Source organism: Leptosomus discolor, chromosome 1, assembly GCF_034619465.1.
Source record: "Leptosomus discolor isolate bLepDis1 chromosome 1, bLepDis1.hap2, whole genome shotgun sequence".
Lineage (NCBI taxonomy): Eukaryota > Metazoa > Chordata > Aves > Leptosomiformes > Leptosomidae > Leptosomus > Leptosomus discolor.
This window is the reverse complement of record NC_141391.1, coordinates 80,274,019-80,300,020: the sequence shown is the minus strand read 5'-3', so window position 1 is coordinate 80,300,020 and position 26,002 is coordinate 80,274,019. Positions and strand designations below refer to the sequence as shown.

Genomic DNA, 26,002 nt, shown 5'->3' with positions numbered 1-26,002 from the left:
GTTTTATATTTGTTTCCAACAGACTTGAAAAGAAGCAGGACAGGAACTGGAAAAAGCAATTAACAAAAAAAATAACTGCACTCCTTGCTCTGAGAAATTATCTTCCCATATGATGCCCCAAACTGCATTACACCTTCACATTTATTTACAGTCAAACTGTCCTTTTTTTGTGTTGTTTGTTTGTTTGTTTTCTTTCTTGTAGGTATTATTTACAAAATATGTACTTCTAAAATGTACTTTTTCCTGAAAATTCTCTTTGGAAGTACACCTTAGAAAGATTCCAGTCATGACTCAATGATGCACTGGATCTATTTTCACCTTGTCTTTCACCAAGTTCAATTCGTATCACCAAAATCTCCTTTTGCTGCTGTAGCTTAGCCTGTTAAGGGAACTGATTTTCCAAGTAACTTGTGACGTAACGGTATCAGTGCTCCAAAATACCTATTCTGGCAAACAGCATGTTGTAAACCCATTGAAATGCTTATGTAACTGCTGTAAGCTTTCTCTTGCACATGTTGTTCTCAAGCAAATGGCAGCATATTACAAAAAAAAAAAACAAACCAAACAACTATTAAAGGAACAAAGAATGAAAGATGCATGTCTTGCTATAAAAATGTTGAATATGTATGGATAAATTCATCTAAACATGAACATGCAGCAGATAAAATAAACTTTGGATTAGGGTCTGATTGAGTCTAGCTATGGGAAAGGGAAAAAGAAAGGACTGAGTTGAGGTAGGAAGCCCAAAAAGTCTTATTTACACTTTCTTCTAAAGGGGCGAAAGAGACCCAAATGCCAGCTGCTACATTTGAGAGACACTGCCTCTGCTTGCTGTCCCTGGCAACGACTTGCTTTGCCTATACCTGGAACTACCCCTGATTAAAGGTTTAATTCTCACCAACTCAGAAAGCTTAATCCACATCATCCATTGTCCAATTCATTAATAGATCAGACACAGTACGGACGGCAATGAGAAGCCAATTAATGTACTTGAGACCACATCTGGAAGGACGAGATTGAAGAGGGTCCTCCTGCCATGTTTGTGACCTTTGTACTCGCCATAGCTGTCAAACAAGTATCAGTTTAGATGCAAGCATGGTCCTAATGATACTATTGCCCACTAGAAATTAGAACTCTGTCTACAATTAAAGCAAGATCTTTTTTCTACCACTAGGGCTCATTTGGCTTTCTCATCTAAAAGCTCATCCTGTAAATATGGGGAAAAAGTGCAGGATGACAAGAGAAGGCAGTAGCTCCACCACAAGCTTGTTGGTTTTGTTGCTCTAAGACAAACCCAGGGCTCTGTTCTGCATCGATTGCTTTTTAGCAGTTGAAAAGATGACTAGACTGTGCACAACCAGATTAGACAACAGAGGCTGTGAAGGTTCCTCCCCAAAAGTGGCTGCACATCCTTCTACCCCAAAACCATACCAGCCCCTCCCATATACCAGTAAACAGTAAGGATAATGGATGACAGAGGTAAATGAGGCTGATTTGTGCGAAATCTAACGTATTGTTTTTCCCTAGCTGGCTTTGTTTTAACCCCAGTCAGACACACCTGGGGGAGTTCACACACCTAGCTTGTATCTCACAGGTGTCTTTGCTCTCCCGTTTTCTTCACCCTCTGTTGGCTACAGGACCCCTCTCCACCTTTAATCTGTGTCCTGTGCTGACTCTGGTACTCGTCTGCCAGAAGGGCGCGTGTTACTAAGACACAAACACACAAAAAAAAAAAAAAAAAAAAAAGGAGAAAAAAAAAAAATCCAGCTTTACTGCCGCCCTGAGGTCACCCCTTCCGCAACAGGACGCCCCTCCATAGTGTCCGGCCCGGCCAGGGGCGGTGTTGAGGGGTGCGGACACCCGCCCACAGGCCGCCTCCCGCCGGTGACACCGCCGGCGGACAGGGGGGCGGCGCGGGGCGGGCTCTCCGCGGGCTTTCTCCCCGGGAGGCCGCCAGGGCAGGCGGCCAGCCCCGGCAGGCAGGGACGCCGCCACATCCCGCACCTGCCGGCCGGGCGGCGAGGCCGGAGCGAGCCCCTCTCCCCCGGTGTCGGGCTCCCCGCCACGGCTGCGCCCCTCGCAGCGGCTCAGCCCGCACCTTCCCCAGCGACCGCCCCATCCTTCCCGCCCCCCTGCCGCCCGCCGGGGGGGACAACCCGCCCCGCGCTGCGCACGCGCGCAGGGGCAGCGTCACGGGGGAGGGGCCGCTCCCCCCCCCCCCAAAAGACGTGGCGGGCGCCCCCGCCCCGTGCCGCCGGGGGACGTATCGCAGCGGGGGAGGCCCGGCTGCCGCGCGAGCTCCGGCGCGAGGGACAAGCCACGCGCGAACGGGGTGCGCGGCGGTTGGGCACGCGCGGGCGGGGGCTCGGCGCCGCGCGGGCGGGGCCAGGGCGGGGCGGGGCGGGGCCGCCTAGGTCCCGCCGCGACCCCCCCGAGCGGGGCCCGAGCCGTGAGAGGCCTCGGCCGCTCGCCGCCGGGGTTCTCTCCGCGGCCGCTAACGAGGGAGGCGGGGCCGTCCCGCCGCGGCCCAGGCCCCGCCTGAGAGCCGAGAGAGGCGGGGTAGGCCCGCGGGGTAGGCCGCGTTATACCCCGGGAAGGTCGGAGGCGGGAGACTGCGCGGAGGGAAAGGGGGAGAGGCCGGGGGGTGAGTCTAGAATTGGGAGGGACGTGGCCCGGGTAAACCCCGCCCTGCTGTCGTGAGTGTGCAGGTTGAGACGACGCAGCGACCTTTGTTAGCGCCGAGTTGGCTTCAGTTGTCGTTTGCCGCTCTCTATTTCTCACGTTTAAAAATTCTGTCCCACCGTTTCAGCTCTGTTCCGGTGGTTTATGTCGGTGGTTCACTGAGGAGGACGGGAGGAGGAAAGGCCAGGCTGTGCTGTAGGGCCTCGGCTGGTGGTGCACAAGGTGAAGCCGGAAACCTGAAGCTCCCAAATTTGATGGGGAGTGGGGTCGGCAGCGTAACCCCGGGGCTTCGCCTGCGCCAGAGTCATGCTGGGTCTGTTGGCAGTGGGGCGGTAACCTGCTCCGCGCCTGGAGAAGTGCAGCCCAGTTGCTGCTCTTTATGGTCAAAGTCTTGCTAGGCGTAAGCCAGGAGTGCGTTTGGGTTGTGAATCGCTCCCACGATATCCTTGTAGCGTAGGAGGTTACAAGGCTTGCGCTGTAACAGCCAGCACGCTTCCGTTTTTCTTACTAGGATCTTGACATCAGCACGTTGGTTTTTTCTGAACAATGGGTTTGAAGTTGCTGGAACGCTCCTTGCACGTTTTTCAGCTGAGGTAGAAGGCACGACGTGTTCACGTCGTTAATTATAAGGGACAGCGTGTTCGCTTGTTCTTGATGTTATTAACAGTTTTAGTCCTTTATGGTTTTTGACTTTATGGTTAGTGGTGAAGAAGGTGGTGCCAGCTGGAGGCTGGGGAGAGGAAGAGTAGCTGCTGAACAGACGTTCTTCCTGCGGCTGTTCTGCTGTCGAGTGAATCAACTGTTGATGCTTCTGTGTGTGAAGTGAGAGGGCTGCGAAGAGCACCTTGTTACGGTATCGGGGTCTTGGTGTGCAGCTACCTTTCAACTGCTCTTTTTTTCTTTTTCATTTTTTTCTCCTTTGATGTTTTTAAACAGATCACGTTTAGAAGAGAGACAGTTTCTACTGTGTACTTCCGTGGTGTCCAAGCCCACCTGTCAGCACTTCCTTTGTAACTCCGTGGTAAAACAGCTTCTGAGGGTATCCGTGTGGCTACCACGTCGTCTGCATCCAGAGGTCACTTGTAACAAAATGTGGGCTGCTCAAAGGCTTTGTAGAGCTGCAGTGCCATTGCTCCAGCTGAAAGAAGGCAGGCCGCCTAGCTGCGTGTTTCCAAGAACTCGGCACTTCTCGGCGGGAGTTCTAAACCACTGCACCGTCAGAGCACCACGCAGCAGAGTTAAATTCCAGGTTATTGTTTTTGTGATGCTCTGGGTGCAAGTGACGTGTGTCCACGCAGTGACAGTACGATTTCTTTTAGGATCTGCAGAGCTCAGCTTTTGATCTTGCGGCCATAGTTACGAACTGAAGATGCCTTTAGTATATCAAGATAGTGGGGTGGGCAGCAGCAAGTTGCAGGAAAAGCAATGTTTCAGGGTGAACTTTTTGTGTCTCATGGTTCTAACTTGGAGAAACATTAATTCTTTTCAAATTGTATGTCAGACAATATGGGATGACAACTGACAGGCCTATTAGTTACAGTGACAGCCGTTTAGTGAAGAATAGGACCAGAGTTCTCTGGAAAACGTTTTATTAATGCAGTATTGCACACAAAAGGGAAAAAGTCAATTTTTATTGGACTGGTAAGGGAGGATAAAAGCATCAAAGAACGATTATAGAAAAAAATCTGTGGATATAAACAAAAATAGTGGGAAAGAAGACAAAATTAAGGCTAATGTTGGACACTGACAGTTCCAAATGGCAATTTTTTTTTCTAGATATCTAATTAAAATATAAACTGCTGCATATATAAATAGTGGAACACTGTTTCTACTAGTTTAGTGCGGGCTAAGCAACTGAGAAATTTATCTAGCTGGTTTTAAAACCACTTTAATTGACCTTATTAATCTGTTTAAGGATAAATAATGTTAATCTTCTGTTGTTTCTCTTTTTAATAGTAAAATTTGCCTGTATGATTGCAGGTTTCCAAGGTGAATGATGGACAATCAGCGGTAGATACAAGAACGGCTGCTAGAGCAGAGGGAACTGAAGTAGCTGCTGGAGAAACTCCCAGTGGAGTATGTGATGGAAGCCATTGTTCGTTAGAAGGTATTGAACCTTTTGCCACCCTTTTCTTAAGAGGTCAGCCTTCCCTGTCCTGTCTGCGCATCTTGTATTAACGACCGAAATGGTCTAAACTCTTAATTTGAAAGTTTTGTATCATGTGATGTGTTTATTTTTTTAATTTTAAGGGGCTTGTTACTATTATTATTATGTGGGTTTCTTTTTCCTTCAACTTCACCAGACTCTTACAATGTTTATTCTGTGTGACTGGGTAGATGCCAAACTTGGTTTTCCCATTCTCTTGCTAGCTGCTGTGGTGGCTTTTAAGTAGAGTACAGCCTGTTGGATGGGTTATTGTTTTGTGTGAGCCTGGTTTTGTCTGTGAGAACCAATTTCTTGAGTATTCACGGAAGGCTACGAATCGTCTGTGATGCCAGTGAACTTTGTTATGTGTTATAAATGCGAGAAAACAAACATTCCTACGTGAGTGGTGATTTATGATTCAGGTAAATTAGTAGTTACAGTTATGACCTCTATTTTAGCAATGCTGCCTAGCTAAACAGTTCTTTCCGTAACTTTGCTTGTTTTGTCATTCCTAGCTAATAACGAATCCTCAAATGTGCTGTTACGCAGCGTACATTTTAGCTCCTGTGCTTCAGGGTGCTTGGTCATTCCCATTCTATGTATATTTGATTTTTATTTCTAAAGGTTTTTTAGTCAGTTGCTTTGGGCGTTTTCAGCTTTTGTTTACAAATGGGGTGACAGGGAGGTAGTTATGACTGGATGAGACACTGAGACGGTACACTGTTCATATAATTATATTACTCAGGAAACAGCAGTATGAGAAACTGTTGTGCTATTTCTTGTGCATGACAATTAGGAAGACAGTACATATCCTGAAAAAGCGATATTGCACTGTGTCCTAATTCTGCTGTGCAGGCTTGTCTCCTTACGTCCATTCTCTCATAGGCTTCCATTACAAATGGATGAGATAATGCTGAGGAAACAGAAATGCCCCCCCCTCCAGTATATTTTTAATCAGCAGTGAATTTTTTTTTTTTTCCCTGCAGATATAAGAATCTTTTAAATAGAAATCTTAGGTTTATATTTATTCCTGAGTGCTTCTGCATTGCCTGTGAAGTAATGAGATTGAACAGCTCCAGTGTCCTTCTAATTTCTTCTTGGACTTACCTTTTCTCATGCTTCTGTTTTTTCTTGTAGATAGCAGAAGCGTACCTATCCCCTTAGCCAGTTAAAATCCTTTTGTTTCAAAATTTCCCAGTCAAGTAAGATGATGATGTTTTTGAAAAGCGGTGGCAAAAGCATTTTCTATGTCCTGTTTATGGCAAATCTCTACAGTGTGTGCACTGTCCAGCTGAAATACACTTGTGCATCTTTTAAGGTTCATTGAATTTTTTTCTTAAGACATGCCAATATGATAACTTTGAGTTAGTAGATAATATCTTTAATTATCAGAGATTATGTTAAACCCTCTAAGAATGTTTGTTCTGGAGTCTTTTGGAACAGGTGTTGCATGCCATCTCAAAGACAGCAAGATTTCCGCTGTTTGCACAGGCAGCTGCAGAAATAGTCTATGTCCAGACGTGGCTGTGCTTCTATTTCTGGTAGTCTGTAAGAAATTTTCAGGGAATAGTCAAACTGTAGGCTTAAATTTCTCTGTATGTCCTCTTGGCAGTTGTTATAACCCTACTGTTTTTGATCAAAAGAGCAGTGATCTACCAGATCATCAAAGCAAAAGACATTTTTGAATCATACCGTCTCTGAAATACACCATTCTAACTTGCAAACCAAGTATTGCCATGACACATTTGCAAGAGTCAAAAGAAATGGGAAAGTTTATGTTCTTACGAAAGTGAGTATCTTGGTTATCCTATTTCTTGCTTTTCTGGTTGTACAGGACATTAATCTAATGAATACTTTCTTATCTTTTCCTCTTACTCGGAGATTTCTTTGCAAGGTGAAACGATACTGCTTAACTGCACCTGTCAAGCAGATAGTTCCTTATAGAACCATGGTACTTACTGATCTGTATCATCTTTGTAGGAGAAGTGCGTTGTTAAGGATTTGTTGTAAGAGGCCTTCAGTTCGATGTACTCCCCGCAGGTAGATGCACAGTGCTGAATGAAGAAGTTGATGTTCTGTTGTTTCTTCTTTATAATGCTGATTGTTTGCAATACTCTACTGACTTTAATATTCTGAACAAATGAAAGAAAGGATGATTGTTTCACCCAGCAACAGGTACCAGCTATCACTTAGGAGCTAAACTTTACATAATTTTTAAGTTAACAACTGGAAAAAGCCCTAAGCAACCCAGTTTGATCTGATAGCTGACCCTGTTCTGAGCAGAAGAAGGTTGGGCAAGAGACCTCCTGATTTATTCTATGATTCAGTCTTTTTTTTTTTTTTTTTTTAAATTCTTATTATCTACCCACTTTTAAGGTTGTTATGTGCATGTGCAAAACCCATTCATTAGTCGTGCAGCTAGTTGTAGCCACTGCATCTGTCAGTTGAACTTAGTGTCATTTGCCAGTTAACATTTGAACTGACATATTTTTAAATTTCATATTTATGTGACATATACATAATGTAGACCTGGGAACTGATCCAATTAATGAAAGTGTAGGGCCTTGATAACACAGCCATGCTGTTGCTACTTTTGGTTTAAAGTTCTCTTGGGGGATCTGTAAAACAGTGCTGTGTTGCATGCCGTATAAATCCAGTGGCTCAAGTACTTCTGTTTAAAAAAAAAAAAAAAAAAAAAAAAAAATTGTTGACTGCTTTCTGGGTTGCATTCACTTCATCTTTTTTGACTTGAAATTAGTCTGCTTTTAAGAGCGTGAGACTAGCAGCACTGTTTTTACAGTATTCCTTTACATGAAATCTTAGTGTTCTTTTTTCTTTTTCCATGTTCATCTTTCGCTGAACCTTTTTTGTCAGTGAAGAAATGGATGTGAATACTCATTCAATAATCTCTCTCTCTGTCTCTTGGGTAGGGGAATGAAGCAGGAGGAAGAGAGGTATGGAATCTAAGTGTTACGAAGTTAAGTCTCATCGGAGAGTGAATGCCTTGTATCCAGATGTTCGAGAGAACAGTGGTTCTTCACAGTAACTGATAATTAGATAGGACTAAAGCTCATATAAGAAAATAAAATTTACTCATGAAGCCTTGTAAGAGAAGGCATGGACCTCTGACTTTAGTCAGTGTATTTTCAGCAGTTTTTGATCTGAGATTCAGATCTTCTCTTCAGTTCCCATAACCTCCTTTTCTGTCCTTGCTTTAGACAAAAATGGACCAGCCAATTCTTTATACAGTGAAGTGTGACTGTCTTCTGTGTTTGTAGGGATTTCTTTCTTTTTTAAAAAATCTTTTAATCTAAAATTTCTTGCTATAACTATGCTTTACATACTCTTTTTTAGTTTTTGTCTTTATTTTTGTTTGTGAACATCTAAATATTTTCCAGCAGGGAGAGAGACCTTTCAGAATGCTTTGTAGATGAACCTTGTAGAAGGTTTAGGAGATGTGTATATACATGAGCATAGGTATGCTTGGTTTTGTTTACATAACCTAATTATCTTACACTTGTGTTTCTTAGTAGAGATTTCATAGGTCTCTGAGATAAAATTCTTGGGATTTATGAACTCTTACTTTGCTTGTTTATTTTCTTACCAATCAACTATGTAAATGTGGTCCTTATTTCATACAGCGTTTCACGTTAGGAGTGTCTTGTGCCTGAAATCTCTTTTGGACAAAAATAGGAGTTAATTCTCCCATGCTTTCTTTTCTTCCTACTTAATAATGCAGTTGCTTTAACCAGCTTCACCTTTTATCCGTGGCCTGTGGTGCAAATGCATCTTTGCTTCTAATTTGTAGAAGGCATGGAAACAGCTGCAGCAGTTGGTTAAACTCCCGAGAGTTTTAACTAGCCTGAAAGGAAGCACATCATGGCATCATACTTCAAAGACTGTTCTAGTATTCTTCCACTCTACTAAAAAATAAATAAATCTTCAAAGTACTTATGTTTATTTTCCAGTAAAATCTTGGAATAAGCTTTTTTTATCTTATAAGCAGTACAGTGATTTTTGTTGAATTTAAAAGATGGTTTCTTTTTAGAAGTGGTAACGCTATTTATCACTTGGTTCGTTGCAGATGCCTTTCTTTCATATTGTCACAGCAAGAGCCAACCTCAAATCCTTTCTGTCAGTCAGTACACGCGTGTTAGATATAAGTTACAGGTATTCCTGTTTACAAGCGGATGTGCAAGCGTTGCCAGTGTAAAGGGGGTAACGTGCGGTTGATAAACTGTCTTACGATAGCGTAGGGTTTTAGCAGGATGACTGATGCACCAGGCAGTATGCTCTGGCGTGATGAGACATGCGCGCTCTCTCTCTCCCTCTCGCTCTTTTAAAGGAAAGTAGTAAACCTAGTTAGACCCACTCGTGGTTTGCTTCTAATTGTGTTAGGGGTAAAGCAGCTGAGTTTAGCACGTCGTCTTGTCTAGTGGTTTTGAAAGCTGTTTCTTATCCTCATCTTTCCTGCTCTTCCCATTTCTGAGCTGACGAGGCTACTTAAACCGAAATCTGTTGCCGTACATGTTTGCCTCTCTTCGTCAGAACTGATACCACAGTGTCTGTAGATTATTTTCAAAAGAAACATTTCATCAGCTATCTAGTTACAAACCAGAAAAATCAAGTAAATACCTGAGTGTGCTGATTTTTTTTTTTTTAATTCAGTACTAAGATAATCTGTACAATATCTTTTATATCTGTGCAATATAATTGTGGAATATCTTGCTTTCATAATTTGCAGAAACAGAAGAGCTACTAAATATTTTTTTTTTTTAATAAACTACCCCTAACAATCTGAACTTATGTTTCCTGGTTGTGTTTTTTGTTCATTTTAAATTCACACCTTCAGAGTGTGTGTGTGTATCTTCATACATTTAGTGCTTTGTATTTTACTTTGATGTTTTTATTCCTTCTTATTTTAATAGTAGCAATAATATGTTTTGTGGGTTTTTTTTTTTTCCTGAGTAAGAAATTGCTTTAAATAAGGACTAGTCTCTTAATGTTTACTAATACTACTAGTAAGCAAATGCGTTAGAAAAAGCGGGGGGTAATGGCTTTCTAAGAGAAATGTGTTTAGTTCAAGACTCTGTGTGTGTAAGGGGAGTATGATGACACAGAAGCCAGCAGTTTTATAATTTATTTGATTGTTACTCTAAGTGGCTAATAGTGTTTTCTCTCCAGAATTCTTTTATCACTTTCAGGTAGCTACTTTTATTTTGTATTTCTTTGACAAATTAGATGAAAAGGTGCAGTTACGTTGTGTGTGTATATATATTTATTTCTTGACTGAAAAAGGGATTTGTGCTAAGGAGTATGTTACAGTTGTTTTCAATTTTGGAGATGCTAAACTAACTGCTACTTGTTTGATGTATTTGGTAATCAAAAGGGTTTACTATTCTCAAATAAACTGCTTTTTATTATGTTGATATAGCATATTATGTGTTCAATATACATCAATATACATAAGAATTGATGTATATTGTAAGACAAAATTAACTGATCCTTTTTCTGACTGTGAAACTTTATTTCCACAGCGAAAATGAAACATATCAATCTGTCGTTTGCAGCTTGTGGTTTTCTGGGTATTTACCACTTGGGGGCAGCAACTGCTTTTTACAGGCATGGTAAGAAGTTACTGAAAGTTGTGAAAGCTTTTGCGGGAGCTTCTGCGGGATCACTGGCTGCCACTGTCTTATTAGCAGTACCAGAAAATATAGAGGTAAATTAATAAACCCTAGGTATAGGACACGATCATTTTCAAAGGATATTTTTGATAATAATTTACTACCATTAAGGTTTTTTTTATATTTTGGTTCTTGTTTTTCTTGTGAAGAAACAGGGCTCGTGTATGTTTTCATTAACGGAATCTGTGACTCATGAAAAATGTTTATAAAGCAAGTATTTCTTTATGACAAAAATCTGTCATATGAACTTTGTATTTTAAGCTATGTAAGTATACATTTCATGTGTGTGAATCTTCAGTTGTACGCAACGAGATATGCTTTAATATACCGAAATGTGCATGTATGCACTTAATCACTCTGCATTAGCCAAGAAAACAACATTAACTTTGTAAGGTAGGCTATGTTAAGCAAATGCATAGCACCACCCTTTCATCCTTTTGCAAAAGGAGATGAAAACAGTAGATGGAGCAGATCTTTGTAAAGTCGAGGAACATCACACACCCTCCATTTTTTTCCTGGCTGTGCTCCACTGGACAGAGCAGGAAGTGGCTTGTGCACCTCCTTTAGACTCAAGTGGCCTCACATTGTGCCAGGGAGGATTAAGCCTCACAGCGTTCTGTTCTGACATGCTGCGTACGTGTGTGTTTGTTTTTTTTTTCTCCAGAGATACCACTCTTTTCTCACCATGGATGTGGTGTCATGTAGAGACAGCAAAGGTGTATTCAGTGACTATTACAGGTTCTGTGGGAGAGCATTAGCTTTTCTTTGGGTGGTTTTTTTTTTTTGGTTGGTTTTCCCCCTTAGGTTAGGGCTGCTTTGCCCTCCTTGGGTGCCTGGAGTGGCTTTGCCTTCATATACATAGAGGACTAGGCCTTGCTGAAATGTTACTATTTCTTTATTTTGAATTACAATAAAGAGCATTATTGGGGGGCAGAGGGTGGGGAAGGCTGTTAGATTTTCTTCGAAGTACACTTAGGTTTCAGTGAGTGTCAGGTAACTTCTCTGGGCCTCGCATATTACAACTTTTACTGCATACGATTCAAATAATAGTCCCAGCCAAAACCACACTTTGCCACTGATCTTTCTGTTTGTTTCGTGTTTGCTTCTGCTGGGATATGAACTTGGCTTGCAGAGTTAGCTGTACTTCTGTTGCTTTCGGCAGTAAGTTCTTCCCTGGCTTCTTTCCGCTCCCCCCCTCCAGGTGCATTCTTTATGTGATTTGGTATTAGGCAAGTTCCACTCTGTGGAGAGAACCTTGTGCGTATTCTATTCAGGTGCTACTCCTTTTCTGTAGCCTCTGGCTAGTAGTTCAATTTCAAGTTTGCCTGATGTAAATGCATACCTCTGACTTGAATTGTGAAATCATAGAATCACAGAATGGTTTGGGTTGGAAGGGACCTTAAAGATCCTCTAGTTCCAACCCCCCTGCTGTGGGCAGGGGCACCTTCTACTAGACCTCTGTGGTGAGCACAGCAGCTAGTCTTTTCTCAGCCCAAGGCAATTTTTCTCCTTATTGTGGGCTCTGGGTATGAGCATTTGTTCCCAGCCTGGTCCAACTTAAAGATCTTTCTAAAGAAAAATATTAGAACAGTTTTTATTTTTTGTTTGTGGAAACTAAGCCTATATTGCATTGAGTCTGATGGACTTTTCTTCGAAAATGTCATTTTAATACAAACTGAGGAACATTTCATGAAATTTTTAGTCCTTTATTTACTTTTTAGTCACTCTGTTATATTGTTTAAATGGAAAATTGAGAGCTTTTTTGGGGGGGAATAATTCTTCCTAATTCTCATGGAATTTAAGTAAAGGTGGTGTTGTGTACTGAATTACTGCATAGAATTAACTTTTCATCTCACGATAATTATATTATTACCTCTGTTACATTTCTAACCTGAAATATTTTACATTCACAAATATAACTCTTACATTAGTTTTTTTTAAATTATTTTTTCTCTTTTTTCCTTCCCCCCCCCCATCATGTCAATCATTTATTTTGTTATTGGTAACATATTTATTCTTCATGCAGGAAGCTAATAAGGCAGGAACCTCCAAATATGTATAGGTAGATCTTTTACTCTGTAAACATGTGGTTGTGTAGGTAAATGTAATACATTTATTCAGTAACAATTCCAGAAAGTTGGATAAGATTGAATTTAGTTGTTTCCCCAAGTCCCTAAAATCATTAGAGAAGTCTGCATGAAAGGATAAGAGAGGGAATACAAATACTGAATAGTGAGTCTTAATCATTTAGAATCATAATTTATTGTTTCAGAATCTTTCTGCTAAAAAACACATGCTACCAATTCCTTCACTGTCCTTTTGGAGTTCTTATGGCTCACACTTCCAGTTATTCTTCTGCAGTTACTAACGCTAGGCATTTCAGCTTGCCTAAAAGAGGTTCTCTGTGCAGTGGTATCTGTTGCCTGGTCTTCTGCAGTGCCTTTTCTTCCTGTGTCATCCATCATAGTATTCCTTTCATTAAATAATTACATAGTATTGTATTCATTGAATATGTGTGTTTGTTAGTAGCATGGCTTTTGCGTTAGTGAGAAGAAATTGTCATAATAGTAATTTTTTTTAATGCTTATGGGCATCTTAAGGTACTTGTGTTTTGTTTTAGTGCTGAAGTAATCTCTCAAATAAAATGTGGCTTTACACTTAAAATATAAGTGATTGTTCTTGTAATGTCATGGTTCAGAGAACTGATTATTTAGCAGTGATAATACAGAGAAAAATAGCCTTTAACATTCCTTGATTGTTAAAGCGGTATTCTTGTGAGGGTTTATTATATTAATTTTATTTTTTTTATTAAGGATCTTGTTTTCTCACAAATTAGTTCTTATAAAGGGACCAAAATTTTGTTACGTGTATCTTGTTGCAAACCAATCACATGGGAAAATATTTCAGTGCATCTTGCAGCTCTCTTGATTAAAGCTTTAGCTGCTAGTATGTTTTAGATAGCACAGTTGAACACGATTCCCAATACTAAAACATCCTTAATGGTGAATATTTTTAATTTCCAGAAATGTAAGGAGTTTGCCTATGGATTTGCGGACGAAGTTAGAAAACTGGACTTCGGTGCTGTAACGCCTGGTTATGATTTTATGAAAACACTTAGGTACCTTCCTTTATGCATCTATAAGATCATTTTTGTGTGAAGTTTTGTAAATGGAGACTGTGTGGCTTTTTTCTGTATTGCGGGGTGGTCAGCACTTCACTTTCACCCCTAACATATTTGCAAGGTTTTTAAATAATGCTACTGAATAATGTTTAGCATTTTCTTTACTCTAGGGAAGGCATAGAGTCTATTCTTCCTTCTAATGCTCATGAGATGGCTGAGAACCGGCTCTATGTGTCAGTCACTAACACCAAAAATGGGGAAAATCGCTTGGTTTCAAGTTTTGCCTCCAGGGAGGACCTCATTAAGGTAATGAAGTTGAATATTGCTGCTTTAAATAAAAATGCTTGAGTTTCTTCAAGGCTTAGGAGTATGTTATTAGCTGTACAACAAATCACTGTTTTCCTTAAGTAATTACTTGCACTGTCAGTGGTGCTACAACCATAACAAACAATGAAAGCAGAATTTGGTCCTACAGTTTCACAAATTTTGCTGGAATTTTTTACGTGTGTGTGTTTCCTTCATCTGTTTTCAAAGTACTACCTTGTAGGCAAAGTGTGTTTAAAAAGTAACAGGGCAGCTACTGGTTACAGTAGATGAGAATAAAGTAGAGAATGTCCAAATTTTGCTGAGTCTTTTTGCATATCTTACTTCATTGACACTATTTATATTATGTTTCATCACAAAAGAAAGTAAATTTAAAAAAAAAATAGTAAATAAAATCCAACACTTTCTACAGGCCCTTGTGGGGAATAAATGTAGTGTTAAGTACCATATACAAACTGTGTTTTAACTGTCACTGGAAAGCATATCTTTTACTGCCTATTTATTCTTTTGAATGCCGCTTTTTACATTTGGATCAGGATTGCATACATAAGGTGACATGAAATCGTAGGAGCAATTCAGATGCATGTAAAGCAAATGTTCTTTTTAGTCATTGATTATATCTTAGTGGAGGATATAATAAGATATAGCAGAATAAAGGATAAAATAGAATAAGAAGGAATTCCTTCTTTCCTTATCCTGGATGCCTAGAGTAAATAAGAGCTTTGTTATAAGTAACACTTAAAGAAAAAAGTCACACTTGTTAACAAAATCTCGAAGTATGCATTGGAAATTTGCCTTTAAGGTATCATTTTTAAAAATCTTGACTCTGTTATGTTGTACACGGTCAATCAGCTCTCAAAATTTTTAGGACTTAATCATGCAAAGATAATTATGCAAAAAGTTTATCTCAAATTATGCTCTGTTAATTTGAGCTATAGTAGCCAGCAGTGACAAGCATGGAGATGATTATTCTGTAGATTTATGGGTTTTTTTCAGTGAAATCTTCTAACTTGAAGACAATTAGAAACGTCAAGACGACCTTGGAAATACATTTTATTAGTATTTCAATAGTACTTTCATTGACTTAACCATTTCTGTTTTATTCTTTTGTTCCATAAGCTAGCAGTACAAGAGGTTGGAATAATACTGATAAAATTCGAAATAATTGCTTATTGAAATACACTCATATTGTGTGTTCTTTCAGTGCATCTCATAATCCATGTTTTTGTGTATGCCATAGCTATGCTTGTATCATTTATACAATGGTCTGAAACTTGATGGCTGTCCCGGCAGCATGGAGGATAGAGCTTGTTAGGTTGTGTAATCGCACTATACCTAGACATGATCTGCTCTATCCAAGGCATGGACAGAGATACTGCTGGGCAGGCAGTGTTTTGTAACTGCAAAGCTTCTGTACCCTCTGCCAGAAATCTTTCAGATTCCCTATGCAATTTGTTTTCATGCTTAACGGGGCTTATTTCCAATTTTTTTCATCATGGCTAAATTGAATATATGTTGCTATTATTTTCTTTTACTATTCCCAGTGGATGTGGCAAGGCAGCTAATAATCTCCCACTTTTGAAAAAGTCTTTAAGTATGTGAAGACAATCATCCACATTCCTAGAATTGCAGTTCTTAAACTGGAGGTGAGGGGGAAGAGAGGCGTGATTTGCATGTTTGTGAGGAAGAAGGTCGCAGAACACTGTTGTACTTAGTTTGGAAGGGTGAGAGCAGTGAACAGGAGTCCACGCTGGTCTGCTAGCGGTAGGGCAGTACCGAAAATGTTAGTTTTTCAAGCTTGCCCTTCTTTGCCTCACTCTTGAGATCTAAGTGACTATAAGGAAGGCCAGCTGCTTTCTTCAGTCTTGTTGAAAAGAATTCACACTTCAGGGTCACCTCATTTTGACTCTTCCTTCACTAAACCTTTTGTCCCCATTTCTGTTTGTTTTGAAGGGCCAGAGTTACTGAGATGAAGGATAGAGGAGAAAGGGAGTTGGGCTGGGGAAGAAGCTGATGTTGGGAACTTGGGAACCCTGTAGGATGTCACTTTTGAAAATCTGGAGAGGAATGGTTTCAAGGGGGACCTTGTATGCTTTTGTGAGGGAATGGCCTGTCTGGTAGAGAAATAGCTGCAATTTCCCATTTGGAAAATAAGAAGAGAAAGCCTTTTTATCTGAGCTCAGACAAAGCTTAGTGCTTTAGATCACTGGGAAGAGAAATAGGCAAGAAAAGATTATTGAAGTGAAAGTTAAAGACTTCATATAGAGTCTTAATTAAAACTCGTTAGGGAAGGAGGAATGTTTAATACTGAAAGTAGCTTAATTTGTTTTAAAAATAGATGCAATTCCACCAAAAAAAGCTCAGGCATTTTCTTCCGTAACCTCCATGGATTGTGGGTTTTTTTGCACCTGATCATCTCTCAGGTAGTATATACTCCAGTCTAACCTGCTTCTCTTCCCCAGCTGTGTGTCTCGTGCTGCCATACAAGCACATGGCATGCGCATTCACCACATTTAGCTGTATAAAAATTTCCAACATGCTGCACTTTATCCACACATCTACCCCTTCTCTTTGAAATGCTGTACACTGATTGCATATATATCTGTATGTGGGTGGATACAGAGGTATAGAGATACACCCTCTCATAGATATTGCTGTGAGTGGATAGAAAGGTATGTGTGTCTGCACATCTATACATGACAGAAGAGGTGTTCTGGTCTTAATAATAAATATAAAAATTGAGAACTGCAGTAGACAGCAATCTAGGCTTACAGTAGGACAAATAGTAATTTGTTAACACTTGAATGTATTAAATGCAAAGTATCGATACTGTTAAAAGATACACGTATCTGAATTTTCAGGCTGTTTATAGTATTTTGGAAATTTTGAATTCTGATTCTTTGACAATACTCTATTGCATTTTTCTTTTTTCAGCATATACATATTTAGTTTCTGCAAAATCATAGATTTACTTCACATTGTGGAAGACTAAGTTCATACTCTTGAATTACATTAATCAATGAGTTAATTTGTTAACACTTTGTTTTGAGAGTTGTCACTGTCAAGTCATAAAAAACCAAACCCTATTGAATAGTTTTAATCACATTTTGACATACTACAGAAACAATACATTTTGAGATAATGTTTTTGTGTAAAACATCTATTGACTGATTACTGCTATGTTATTTAATATAGATAATTATGTACCAAAATATGTATTGGTTCAGAATTACTTTGTTGCCTTGTCTTCAATTTTGTTCTCTATTCTTTCTGCTTTCTTTCCTCTAGGTCCTGCTAGCCAGTAGTTTTATACCAGTATATGCAGGAATTAAGCCAGTGGAATACAAAGGAGAGGTAATTTTTCATTAAGCTTAACTACCAACTTTTTTTGTGTGGGTAAGAGCATTCTTCATTTATGATGTAATTATTTGATCTTAAGGGTTGGTAACTGCAGTACTATATTTTGTAGAATAGTTACTGTTTCTGTTGATACTGTAGATTAACACCGTGAAAGTTGACGTGAGTTTGTTCATGTGTTGTTTCAAAAATTGTGGGTGCTGAGACTGAAATGATCTCTGTAGCAAGAAGCTGTTTCTTAAAGATCGTGTGTAACACTTAGCATGAGAAGAAGCTTCTCTTCATAAAGATGCCTCTCCTGACAAGCTGCGTTACAACTCTAAAATGGTTTTGGTTTTTTTTCAATTTAAAGGACCACAGTTCTGCTTTTTATGTTTGATGAAAGGAATGGTAAGGGAGGTCTTGGCACATTGGATGCTGCTGGAGTACATGGGTGTGTTTACGTACGTGTTGTTCTCATGTTCTGTACAGTTACATGCTTGCCAGGTACCTTCAAAACTCTTTCCTCTGGACAAGCGTTAAAGAATAAACTTTTTTTTTCCCCTATGGCACATGGCTATGAAGTTTTCAGAGCTATACAGTACTATAAGAAAACCTTTTCACACTTGCCTGTACTTGGATTAGCTTTAAGAACTTTTTTATCTTTCTGACAGAAATATATTAACTAACATTTTAAGAATAATTGTGGCTGTTTAGTCTGTTTGTAACTACTAGAAGCATGAAAATAGCCATTTCTTTCTTTCTGAGAAATATTATATGACATTTTTTTCCTTTATTTCCTCATACGTATCCAAATGATGCTTTTAGAACGTCTGTAATCCTCACAGCCACCCTGCCAAAAAATACTCACAAAACCATACGCATTTGTCTCTAGCAAGAAGGCGCTGGAGTTTGTTATGTCAGAAAGCTTGTCAGCTTTAGAATTACATATTCAGTGATACATACCAGCTAAAACGTATGAAAGGCTTAAATCAGTCTTGCCTGACTGCTTGAGTTAATTGGAGACTGCTTGCAGCTTCTCAGGGTCTGGAAATTTTGTTGATTGCAGTTTTATGTGTTGCTTGTGCAGTTCAGAGGGCATACATGGATGTTTTAGGTTCATTCTGCCATTAGTTAAAGGGAAGGAAGTGTCATTGTTAAATTTCTTGTGTTTTGCTTTCAATTAAGAAATTGAAAAGTTTGTTTAGAGTTTTGTCCAAAACTTATTTAAAATTTACTGTTCTGGATGAACACTGCTATTATGATTTCAATAGGTATTGTAGTATTTACTGAAACACCTGCAGACTCTTCCTAGTGGACAGTTCTCATTCCTGCCTAATTTGATTTTCTGCATTCAAAAGTGAAATCGATGAGTGTTTCGTGGAAACTGGTTCTTCTGTTGCTTGAAAGCTTCTTACTACTCTTAAGTGAGATTCAGAAAAGGCAGTTTCTGGGAATGAGGTTGCTTTCATATATTGCTGTTTGTTGGAATGATTAGTTCTGCATCTCTGCACTGACTTTTCTCATACTCTGTAAAGCAGTGCATCTTTGGTTTGGGGATTTTTTTTTTTTTTTGAGAAAACTGTTGCGTGTAAATGCGTATGACTTCCATTCTTCAGTCCAAAACACTTAAAGCAGGGTGAAAGCAAAAGCCTTAGGATCTCTCTTGCAATAATGTTTCCTTGGTTTGGAACAGTGGATAGCAAAGATCTGTGGGTGAGTAATAGGAGCCCTAAAGCATGCAGTGTCGAGCCAGATACGTGGCATATAACCTCATGATCCAGACCTGGTGAGCACTGAAGTCAGTAAGATGGACTACATATTGATTTGGCTCTGTAAGGCCACCTATTGTATTAACATCATATTCCAAGTTTCCTGAAACCTTTACTGTAACACACCAATGTTCTGTCTGCCTGCATTTATGCTAGTTTCAGGGAGTAAATTTCATAGGCCATGTGGCCCATGGCAGTGTGGAATTGAGCTTACTCCCTGCTAGCTGCTGAAGTGTACTGGCCTTATCTCTGCTTCAGAACAGTTGATCTGGATCTTCTCTGCGCTAAAGCTGGACATGAGCAAGCAATGTACACTCGCAGCCCAGAAGGCCAATTGTATCCTGGGCCGCATCAATAGCAGTGTGGCCAGTAGGTTGAGGGAGGTGATTCTGCCCCTCTGCTCTGCTCTGTTGAGACCGCACCTGGAGTGCTGTGTCCAGCTCTGGGGCCCCCAGCTTAAGGACATGGACCTGCTCGAGCGGGTCTAAACAGGAGCCATGGCAATCATCAGGGGGCAGGAGCACCTCCCCTATGAGGACAGGCTGAGAGAGTTGGGGTTGTTCAGCCTTGAGGAGAGAAGGCTCCGGGGAGATCTTATTGCTGCCTTCTAGTGCTTAAAGGGAGCCTGTAAGAAAGATGGGGGTAATCTTTTTAGCAGGGGCTGTAACAACAGGACAAGGAGTAATGGTTTTAAACTAAAAGAGGGCAGATTTACATTTTCTTAAGGGAGAAATTTTTTACGATGTGTATGGTGAAACACTGGGACAGGCCTCCCAGAGAGGCAGCAGATGCCCCATCCCTGGAAACATTCAAGGTCAGGCTGGACAGGGCGCTGAGCAACTTGATCTAGTGGAAGATGTCCCTACTCACTGCAGGGGGGTTAGACTAGACGGCCTTTAAAGGTCCCTTCCAACCCAAACTATTCTATATGATTCTACATATATCACCTGCATACGTATTACCAGGTCCTCTGGGAGTCTTTTCAAAATGTATTTCAATATGTTATCTGAGATACATGGTGCATGATTTGTAAGGGAGGATGGTGCACTTTTGCTGGAATAGTATCAGAAAATTGCCAAACCTGTTTCTAACCTGTCCATACTGCCTATAAAGAGTGAACTGTTAGCAGCATTGCACTTCGGTTTTCTTTTTAGGAAGAATACTTTTTCGTGAAGTGTTTGGCTTGCACTGGGATCAGCTGGCATACCTGTAGTATGCATGCTTGGAGTCTAGACTTTTGGGGTGGATAGGCTAAATTGCATGGTACCATAGACATCAATCTGTTCATAGTAAGTTTGGGGTTTTTTTTCTGGTTTGATGAGCCTAAAAATAACCCGAAGGAAAAGGGTGTGTAAGATAACATCTAAGGTACAGTCTGTTAATGGCCTTAACCAGATTAGGCTAGCTTATTACCTGGGTTGGGGATTTAAGGTGCTCTTGGACTAGGCTTCCAGTAACATGAGGGCAAACTTGCTCCATGTGAAATTATCTTTCTTTGAGTTGGTTTGGTGTCCTCTGAATCTCTGGCAAGGTTAATCTTTAAGCCAGATAAAGATCCACACATGATTGAGTTGACTGTATCTGATGATGAGGCCATAGTTTGTGTCACTATAGTTCTTACAGAACAGCTTTGTGAAAACCATCTACTGGTAAATAGGTAGATTCTGTTAGGTCCAGCCTGCATCCTCAGTTTCATTGTCTGGTTTGGTTTTCGTTGCACATTATTTCAGAGCTTTGTCTCTCTTTGCTCTGTACTTACAAAAGAGAAACTAATTCTGAAGTTGCCAGGAATTTGCCTCATCAGCTAGGAAGCATTTTTCAAGAATAGGTTAATGGAATTAAAAGAAGCTGCGGCATTACATCTCTTTATTTGCAACACCTAAATGTTTTATTTTAACTATGTGACATTGAGGGACTGTGAAGCTAAAATATTTTTCACTGAGAAGCATTTTCTCCCAAATACTTGAAAGAAAATGAAATTACAGAGGGCACACTGGCCAGGAATAGCAGAATCTACAAAAGATAGCGCTTAATAAAAAGTATTGCCCCTGCCTTGGTAAATGTTTTGATTTTGAAATAAGTATTGAAGCTACACAAAAGCAGAGGGGGGAAAGCCTGAATAATCAGTATTGTGAAAGTGGAAGAACTTTTGAGTGGTAAAAGTACTAAGCTAGACTTGTGAAACACAATGTCATCTGTTATGGTGTCTTTGTGGCTTAGACAGGGATTCCACTGTTCTTTTCACTGTAGGAATTGCAACAAAAGGCCACTTAGTACTCCAAGGAACATTGCATATAAATAAATAATAAATGACAATTTATAGACACGCAAAAAACCCCATAGTATTAGAAATGTTAAGGTATGTTGCAGCTTTACTCACAGGTATCACAGCAATGGTGTAATAGAGTTCGAGAAATCTGAAAGATAGTGTTAAAAGGTTTTAGAATTTTTTTTTTTGCCTCCATTTCTCAATCCTAAGCGTTGAAAATATGAATTTTGTGAAAATTGAAGGAATTCAGTGTTGGATTGTGGACACTGTGTTCAGCTAATGTCAAGAGTCAAGCTCTGAAGCATATTATGAAATAATAGGGTGAGAAGAGCCATAGAAACTATTCAATGTGAATATTTGTAGCTTGTATTTTAAGCTCAGGAGCATAAATTGAAGAAGAGGGCAGAGTGGAGAGACAGAGCGCACACATGCCACGCACCCCCCAAATGATGCTTGCTATATATCCCTGTGTAAAAGAGTAACTCCATGTGTCACCAGATACAGGATTTGACAGTGGAAGGAGGGGCGTGTAGCAACAGTCTCTTGGTTTTATGAACTCCAATGTGGCACTGGGAGAAATCTATACCTATAGAATTAACAGGAGGTTTGCTTTAAGTGAGAGTAAAGGACACAGCTGAAGAGGGATCTGTACAACCAAATGACAGACGTCAGAGAATCTCAGGGTCTTCTTAAGAACGAACACTGTAACCTGAGATAATGCTTCCTGTATAGCAGTCACTGCACTGAATGCTAGTGTCTTCCCACCAGTTTGAAGGCAAGTTTAATTTCGATGTCATAAACAGCTTCCCGATAGTATACTTTTTGTGGGAGTTTGGGGTTTTTTTGTACTTTTGTGACTGAATTCCTGAAAACACCACAGGAATTTTGTGGAAAAATTTTGCATTATTTTGCCATTTCATAGTGGTCGCGTATAGTGCCACCTACAGCAGAAAAGCAGTCTTATGTCTGATTGCTGCTGAAGTGAACTAGCACAATTTGCCATTTGTTTTTTAGTGTTCTGTGTAATGAAACTTAAAGATGATATCCTGGAGTATTCAGGTTACCTTTGGGGAGGTCAAAACCCTAAGAAACACTGAGGTGAATCTTATTATTTCTTACAGCATTTCAGCTTGCCTAGCTTTAGGCGTCTGCAGTAGTCTAAATCTTACATAGTGTATGCTTCCTTTATAATTAGTGGAGAAGAAAGCACTTTTTCAGCACAATTCAAATCAGATGTAATTATCTGCTTTAGGATAAGGCGAGTCATGTGCTAGAAGAGTTTTCTCTCCCTTGACGACAAAAGAAGTATAGATTGACTAATTAACTGTTGAGGTGTAAAGTTCAGTGAGGTACATCTGATCACCAGACCTCATGTATGATGTCAGTGAATGCATCTAGCCAATAGACTGATGCTGAGTTCTGCATTGTGCCTATAAGCACAGAAAGAAGTGTGAATGTATGAAATATATTGGCAAGAGATGTCACAGCTGTCCCAGCTTATACTGGAATGGGATTTGGCTGTGGGCCCTATAGAGATCAGGCTTGTGCCCCTGAACTGCCTTTAGAACCAAGAAATATCTGGGGCTCTGCAAGAAATTAATTGGTTGCTTTTGGTTTTTTCTTCCCCATTCTTTCCTGTACTCAACTCCTATAGCAGACTTGGTCTGCTTCCTCTTATGTGCTAGAGTTGTTCGGCTCCTTCCCGCGTTTACCCTCTGCTTTCCACTCTTGCTGTCTTGTGTTGTGTGTGTAAGAAGAGAAGAGACTCTGAAAGAAGAGAGGAGTCATGTTTGGTTTAGCTTGTGCAGTCAGTTTACCTGCACATACAAATTGTCTGGCTCCTAGTTTGAATCAGAGTCGTGTTTTAGAGGAGTGTAGGATACATTATGTGATATGGTGTAATAGTAACAATCTTATCTTTTCATGTATGTGTTGAGAAAAATTCTGTATGGGGCATTTTGTTGTTAGATTAACTAATAAGCCTTATCGGTAGCCTGATAAATATATTACATATTTATGCATTATGTCCAATGCTCATTGATTAAACACTCTGTGTGTACATTATCAGTTCCTTGAATTTTATGCCTCATGCTCAAGCTTAGTCATGGTATTCTGAGAAGGAAACTTTTCTTCAGAGTGGGGTGGAGGAGGCAGGGACAGGAAGGATGAAGTATTCAGTTGTGATCATACTGTACTAAGTTGAAAATTACTTTGAAAATATTTGTATTTTTCAATAGAAGTGGGTTGATGGTGGCCTTACCAATGGCCTTCCTATCCTGCCTGTTGGAAGAACTGTGACGATTTCTCCTTTCAGTGGTCGATTAGATATCTGTCCACAAGATAAAGGACGTGTGGATCTTTACGTTAAATTTGCAAGACAAGATATAATGGTGAGTTGCTTGTTTATTAAATAACTTCAGAAGAAGAAAAATGTAGATGCGCAGTTAAGGTTATGCTTATTTTTAAGTGTTTTGTGCTTATATACCTGCTTAAGTAATGTTTTGGCATTTTTCATTTTGCAAATGGAGGGTAAACTTTTTCTTAAACACAAAGGAAGAAAAATGTAGAACAAAGAAAAAAGGTTGAAAACCACTGATCTAGTACAAAATTGAGCAAATTATCACAGGCTATTAAATGTAAATAATCAAGGCTTGCTTTAAGTATCAGCTGTCTTTGGATAGGCAGAGTGTTTATAGAGGAGAAAAAAAAAATAGTAAATTAAGACTTCTGTAGAATACCTCAGGAGAGGGAAACTCCAGAACATCCCTTCATATTTATTGAAATCAGCTGCTCTAACTGAATTTAAAACACGGGCTTAAGTCATACATTTGAAATGGTAGACGATGACTTGTCACCTCATTGCTCAAGGGAGCTCATGAACATTTGTGACCACAGTGCTTTTCCAGAAGTTACTTTGTTAGATGATGCAGAAACGTTTCTGTATATTGAAATACAGGTTAAGACTGATTTTTATGGCTGCCTCTTCATCATTGACATTTCTGTCTTTGCAAGCTGTGTCTCACAAACTTTAACCACAGTATTGCTTCCTTTGACATGATGAAAGAAAATACTGAATAACAGTAGACAAAACCTTCGTTAAAAAGAAAAAATAAAGATTAGATTCTTTTAGACAGTTCTTAATATATTTTCTTAATTTGAATGAAATTAGCGTTACGTAATGTCATCCTACATTGGACCAGTTTCTGAATCTTTATAATGTTTCACAGAGAAATTTCAAGCATGGTAGTACTTGGTAAATGATCACGAAGTATGAGATTATCAAGTTCATATGTATTGAAAATATATGGAATCACTTACTGTATGTTTCTTGGTTGTGATTTGTGTCTAATATCTAGTGGATCTAGAGGAGGAAAAACGAACTGGTGATTAGAGATAGAAAATTAATTGCAGGGTTACATTGTTTCTAGGGTCTGGCAAGTGCAGACTTGTGCAGAATCTCAGGCAACATTTTAAAACTCTTCCGTTTGAAGCACCTTTACCTTTTCGAATTGTAAAAATGTGCACTAAGAACAAATTTTTTTCCAGCAATCTTGTAATCTGCACAAAATGAAGTTTTTGTATCTTCATTTATCTGTATTGGAATGTGAACAGTTTTCTGTCTCTTTGAACCTCCTCAGTCTATTAGTGTCAGAATTTGAGTAATTGCTTTTTTTGATATTGTTTGGCAAAATTGCGTGTAATAAAGTGTGTGGGTAAAGTATTAATCATATAAATGAAGTGTTCAGAACATTATTAAATCTAATTTTAGTTTTCATTTTGTTGTAAACAGTTTAATAATGTCTGTATTCAAGAACAAAGTTCTGAAATCTTTTTACACCATCGAAGTGACCACTTGAGATGCTGAGTGGTTCTGAATTTGTTGGTAATATGATCTACATTTATACTCACATGTTAAACATTGCCTGGGAATGTTCCCAAGAATGTGGTTACTTGCACTAGTAAGCTGTCAAAATATTTCCTTGCACAAGTTTAACATGTGCCAGCTGCCACTCTGCGAGGCAGTTCTGGGAATGTTTCCAAAGTTAAAATGTTTTGGAAACTTTGGGCAGTTCTACAGGCAGGCAGTATGTCTTGGAGGCTGTGAGTTTAATAGTGTATACGCAGACCACTTGTGCCAGTTTGTCTTGGCACTCAGCAGTGTACCTGGACATGGTTAATTTACTACTGTAGGCATAGCCATGCTGGTCTTTTGTTTTCACATATGCTGCGTGAAACAGCTGACAGAACAGATAGCAACACAGTCAAGTCTAGATAAGTTTCTTTAATAAACTAATTTATGGCTTCTCTGTTGCAGCTGTCTCTGGCCAACCTAGTAAGACTTAATCAAGCTTTGTTCCCACCAAACCAGGAGAAAATGGAATCATTCTACCAAAATGGATTTGATGATGCTGTACGTTTTTTACTGAAAGAAAACTGGTTTGAATAGATGGTGGTACATCAAAAATTAATAAAAACTTGATGGCTGTCAAAACACAGCTACAGGCATCCTACGGAATCTCAGGGATTGCTGTCCCAGTTCCTGTTTATGAAAATAAAAATGCAACGGAATTGCATCTGCTCTTGCTGAGGAAGTACCAGTTGCACTCCAAAGACCCGTATAAACCCCTTGGAATGGAAATCGTACGTGCCTGGTAGTTGTCCTGT

The 26,002-nt window shown here is 39.6% G+C and overlaps 1 protein-coding gene across 1 annotated transcript; it reads left to right on the top strand.

Annotated features, from left to right (window-relative positions):
* Nucleotides 1–3,772: 3,772 nt before the first annotated feature.
* PNPLA4 (patatin like domain 4, phospholipase and triacylglycerol lipase) lies at nt 3,773–25,784 on the top strand. The gene is made up of 8 exons (XM_009946745.2): nt 3,773–3,931; nt 4,663–4,789; nt 10,366–10,550; nt 13,539–13,633; nt 13,807–13,942; nt 17,249–17,314; nt 23,575–23,727; nt 25,653–25,784. Exons 1-8 carry the CDS (start codon nt 3,773–3,775, stop codon nt 25,782–25,784), a joined length of 1,053 nt encoding a protein of 350 aa, XP_009945047.1.
* Nucleotides 25,785–26,002: the final 218 nt, after the last annotated feature.

What these genes read in the sequence shown, in the direction of transcription:
- PNPLA4 (XM_009946745.2), top strand. Translation starts at nt 3,773, where the DNA reads ATGTGGGCTGCTCAAAGGCTTTGTAGAGCTGCAGTGCCATTGCTCCAG. An exon ending in GCAGCAGAGTTAAATTCCAG is followed by an intron (nt 3,932 to 4,662) that starts GTTATTGTTTTT and finishes GTATGATTGCAG; the next exon opens with GTTTCCAAGGTGAATGATGG. An exon ending in TTGCAAGACAAGATATAATG is followed by an intron (nt 23,728 to 25,652) that starts GTGAGTTGCTTG and finishes TCTCTGTTGCAG; the next exon opens with CTGTCTCTGGCCAACCTAGT.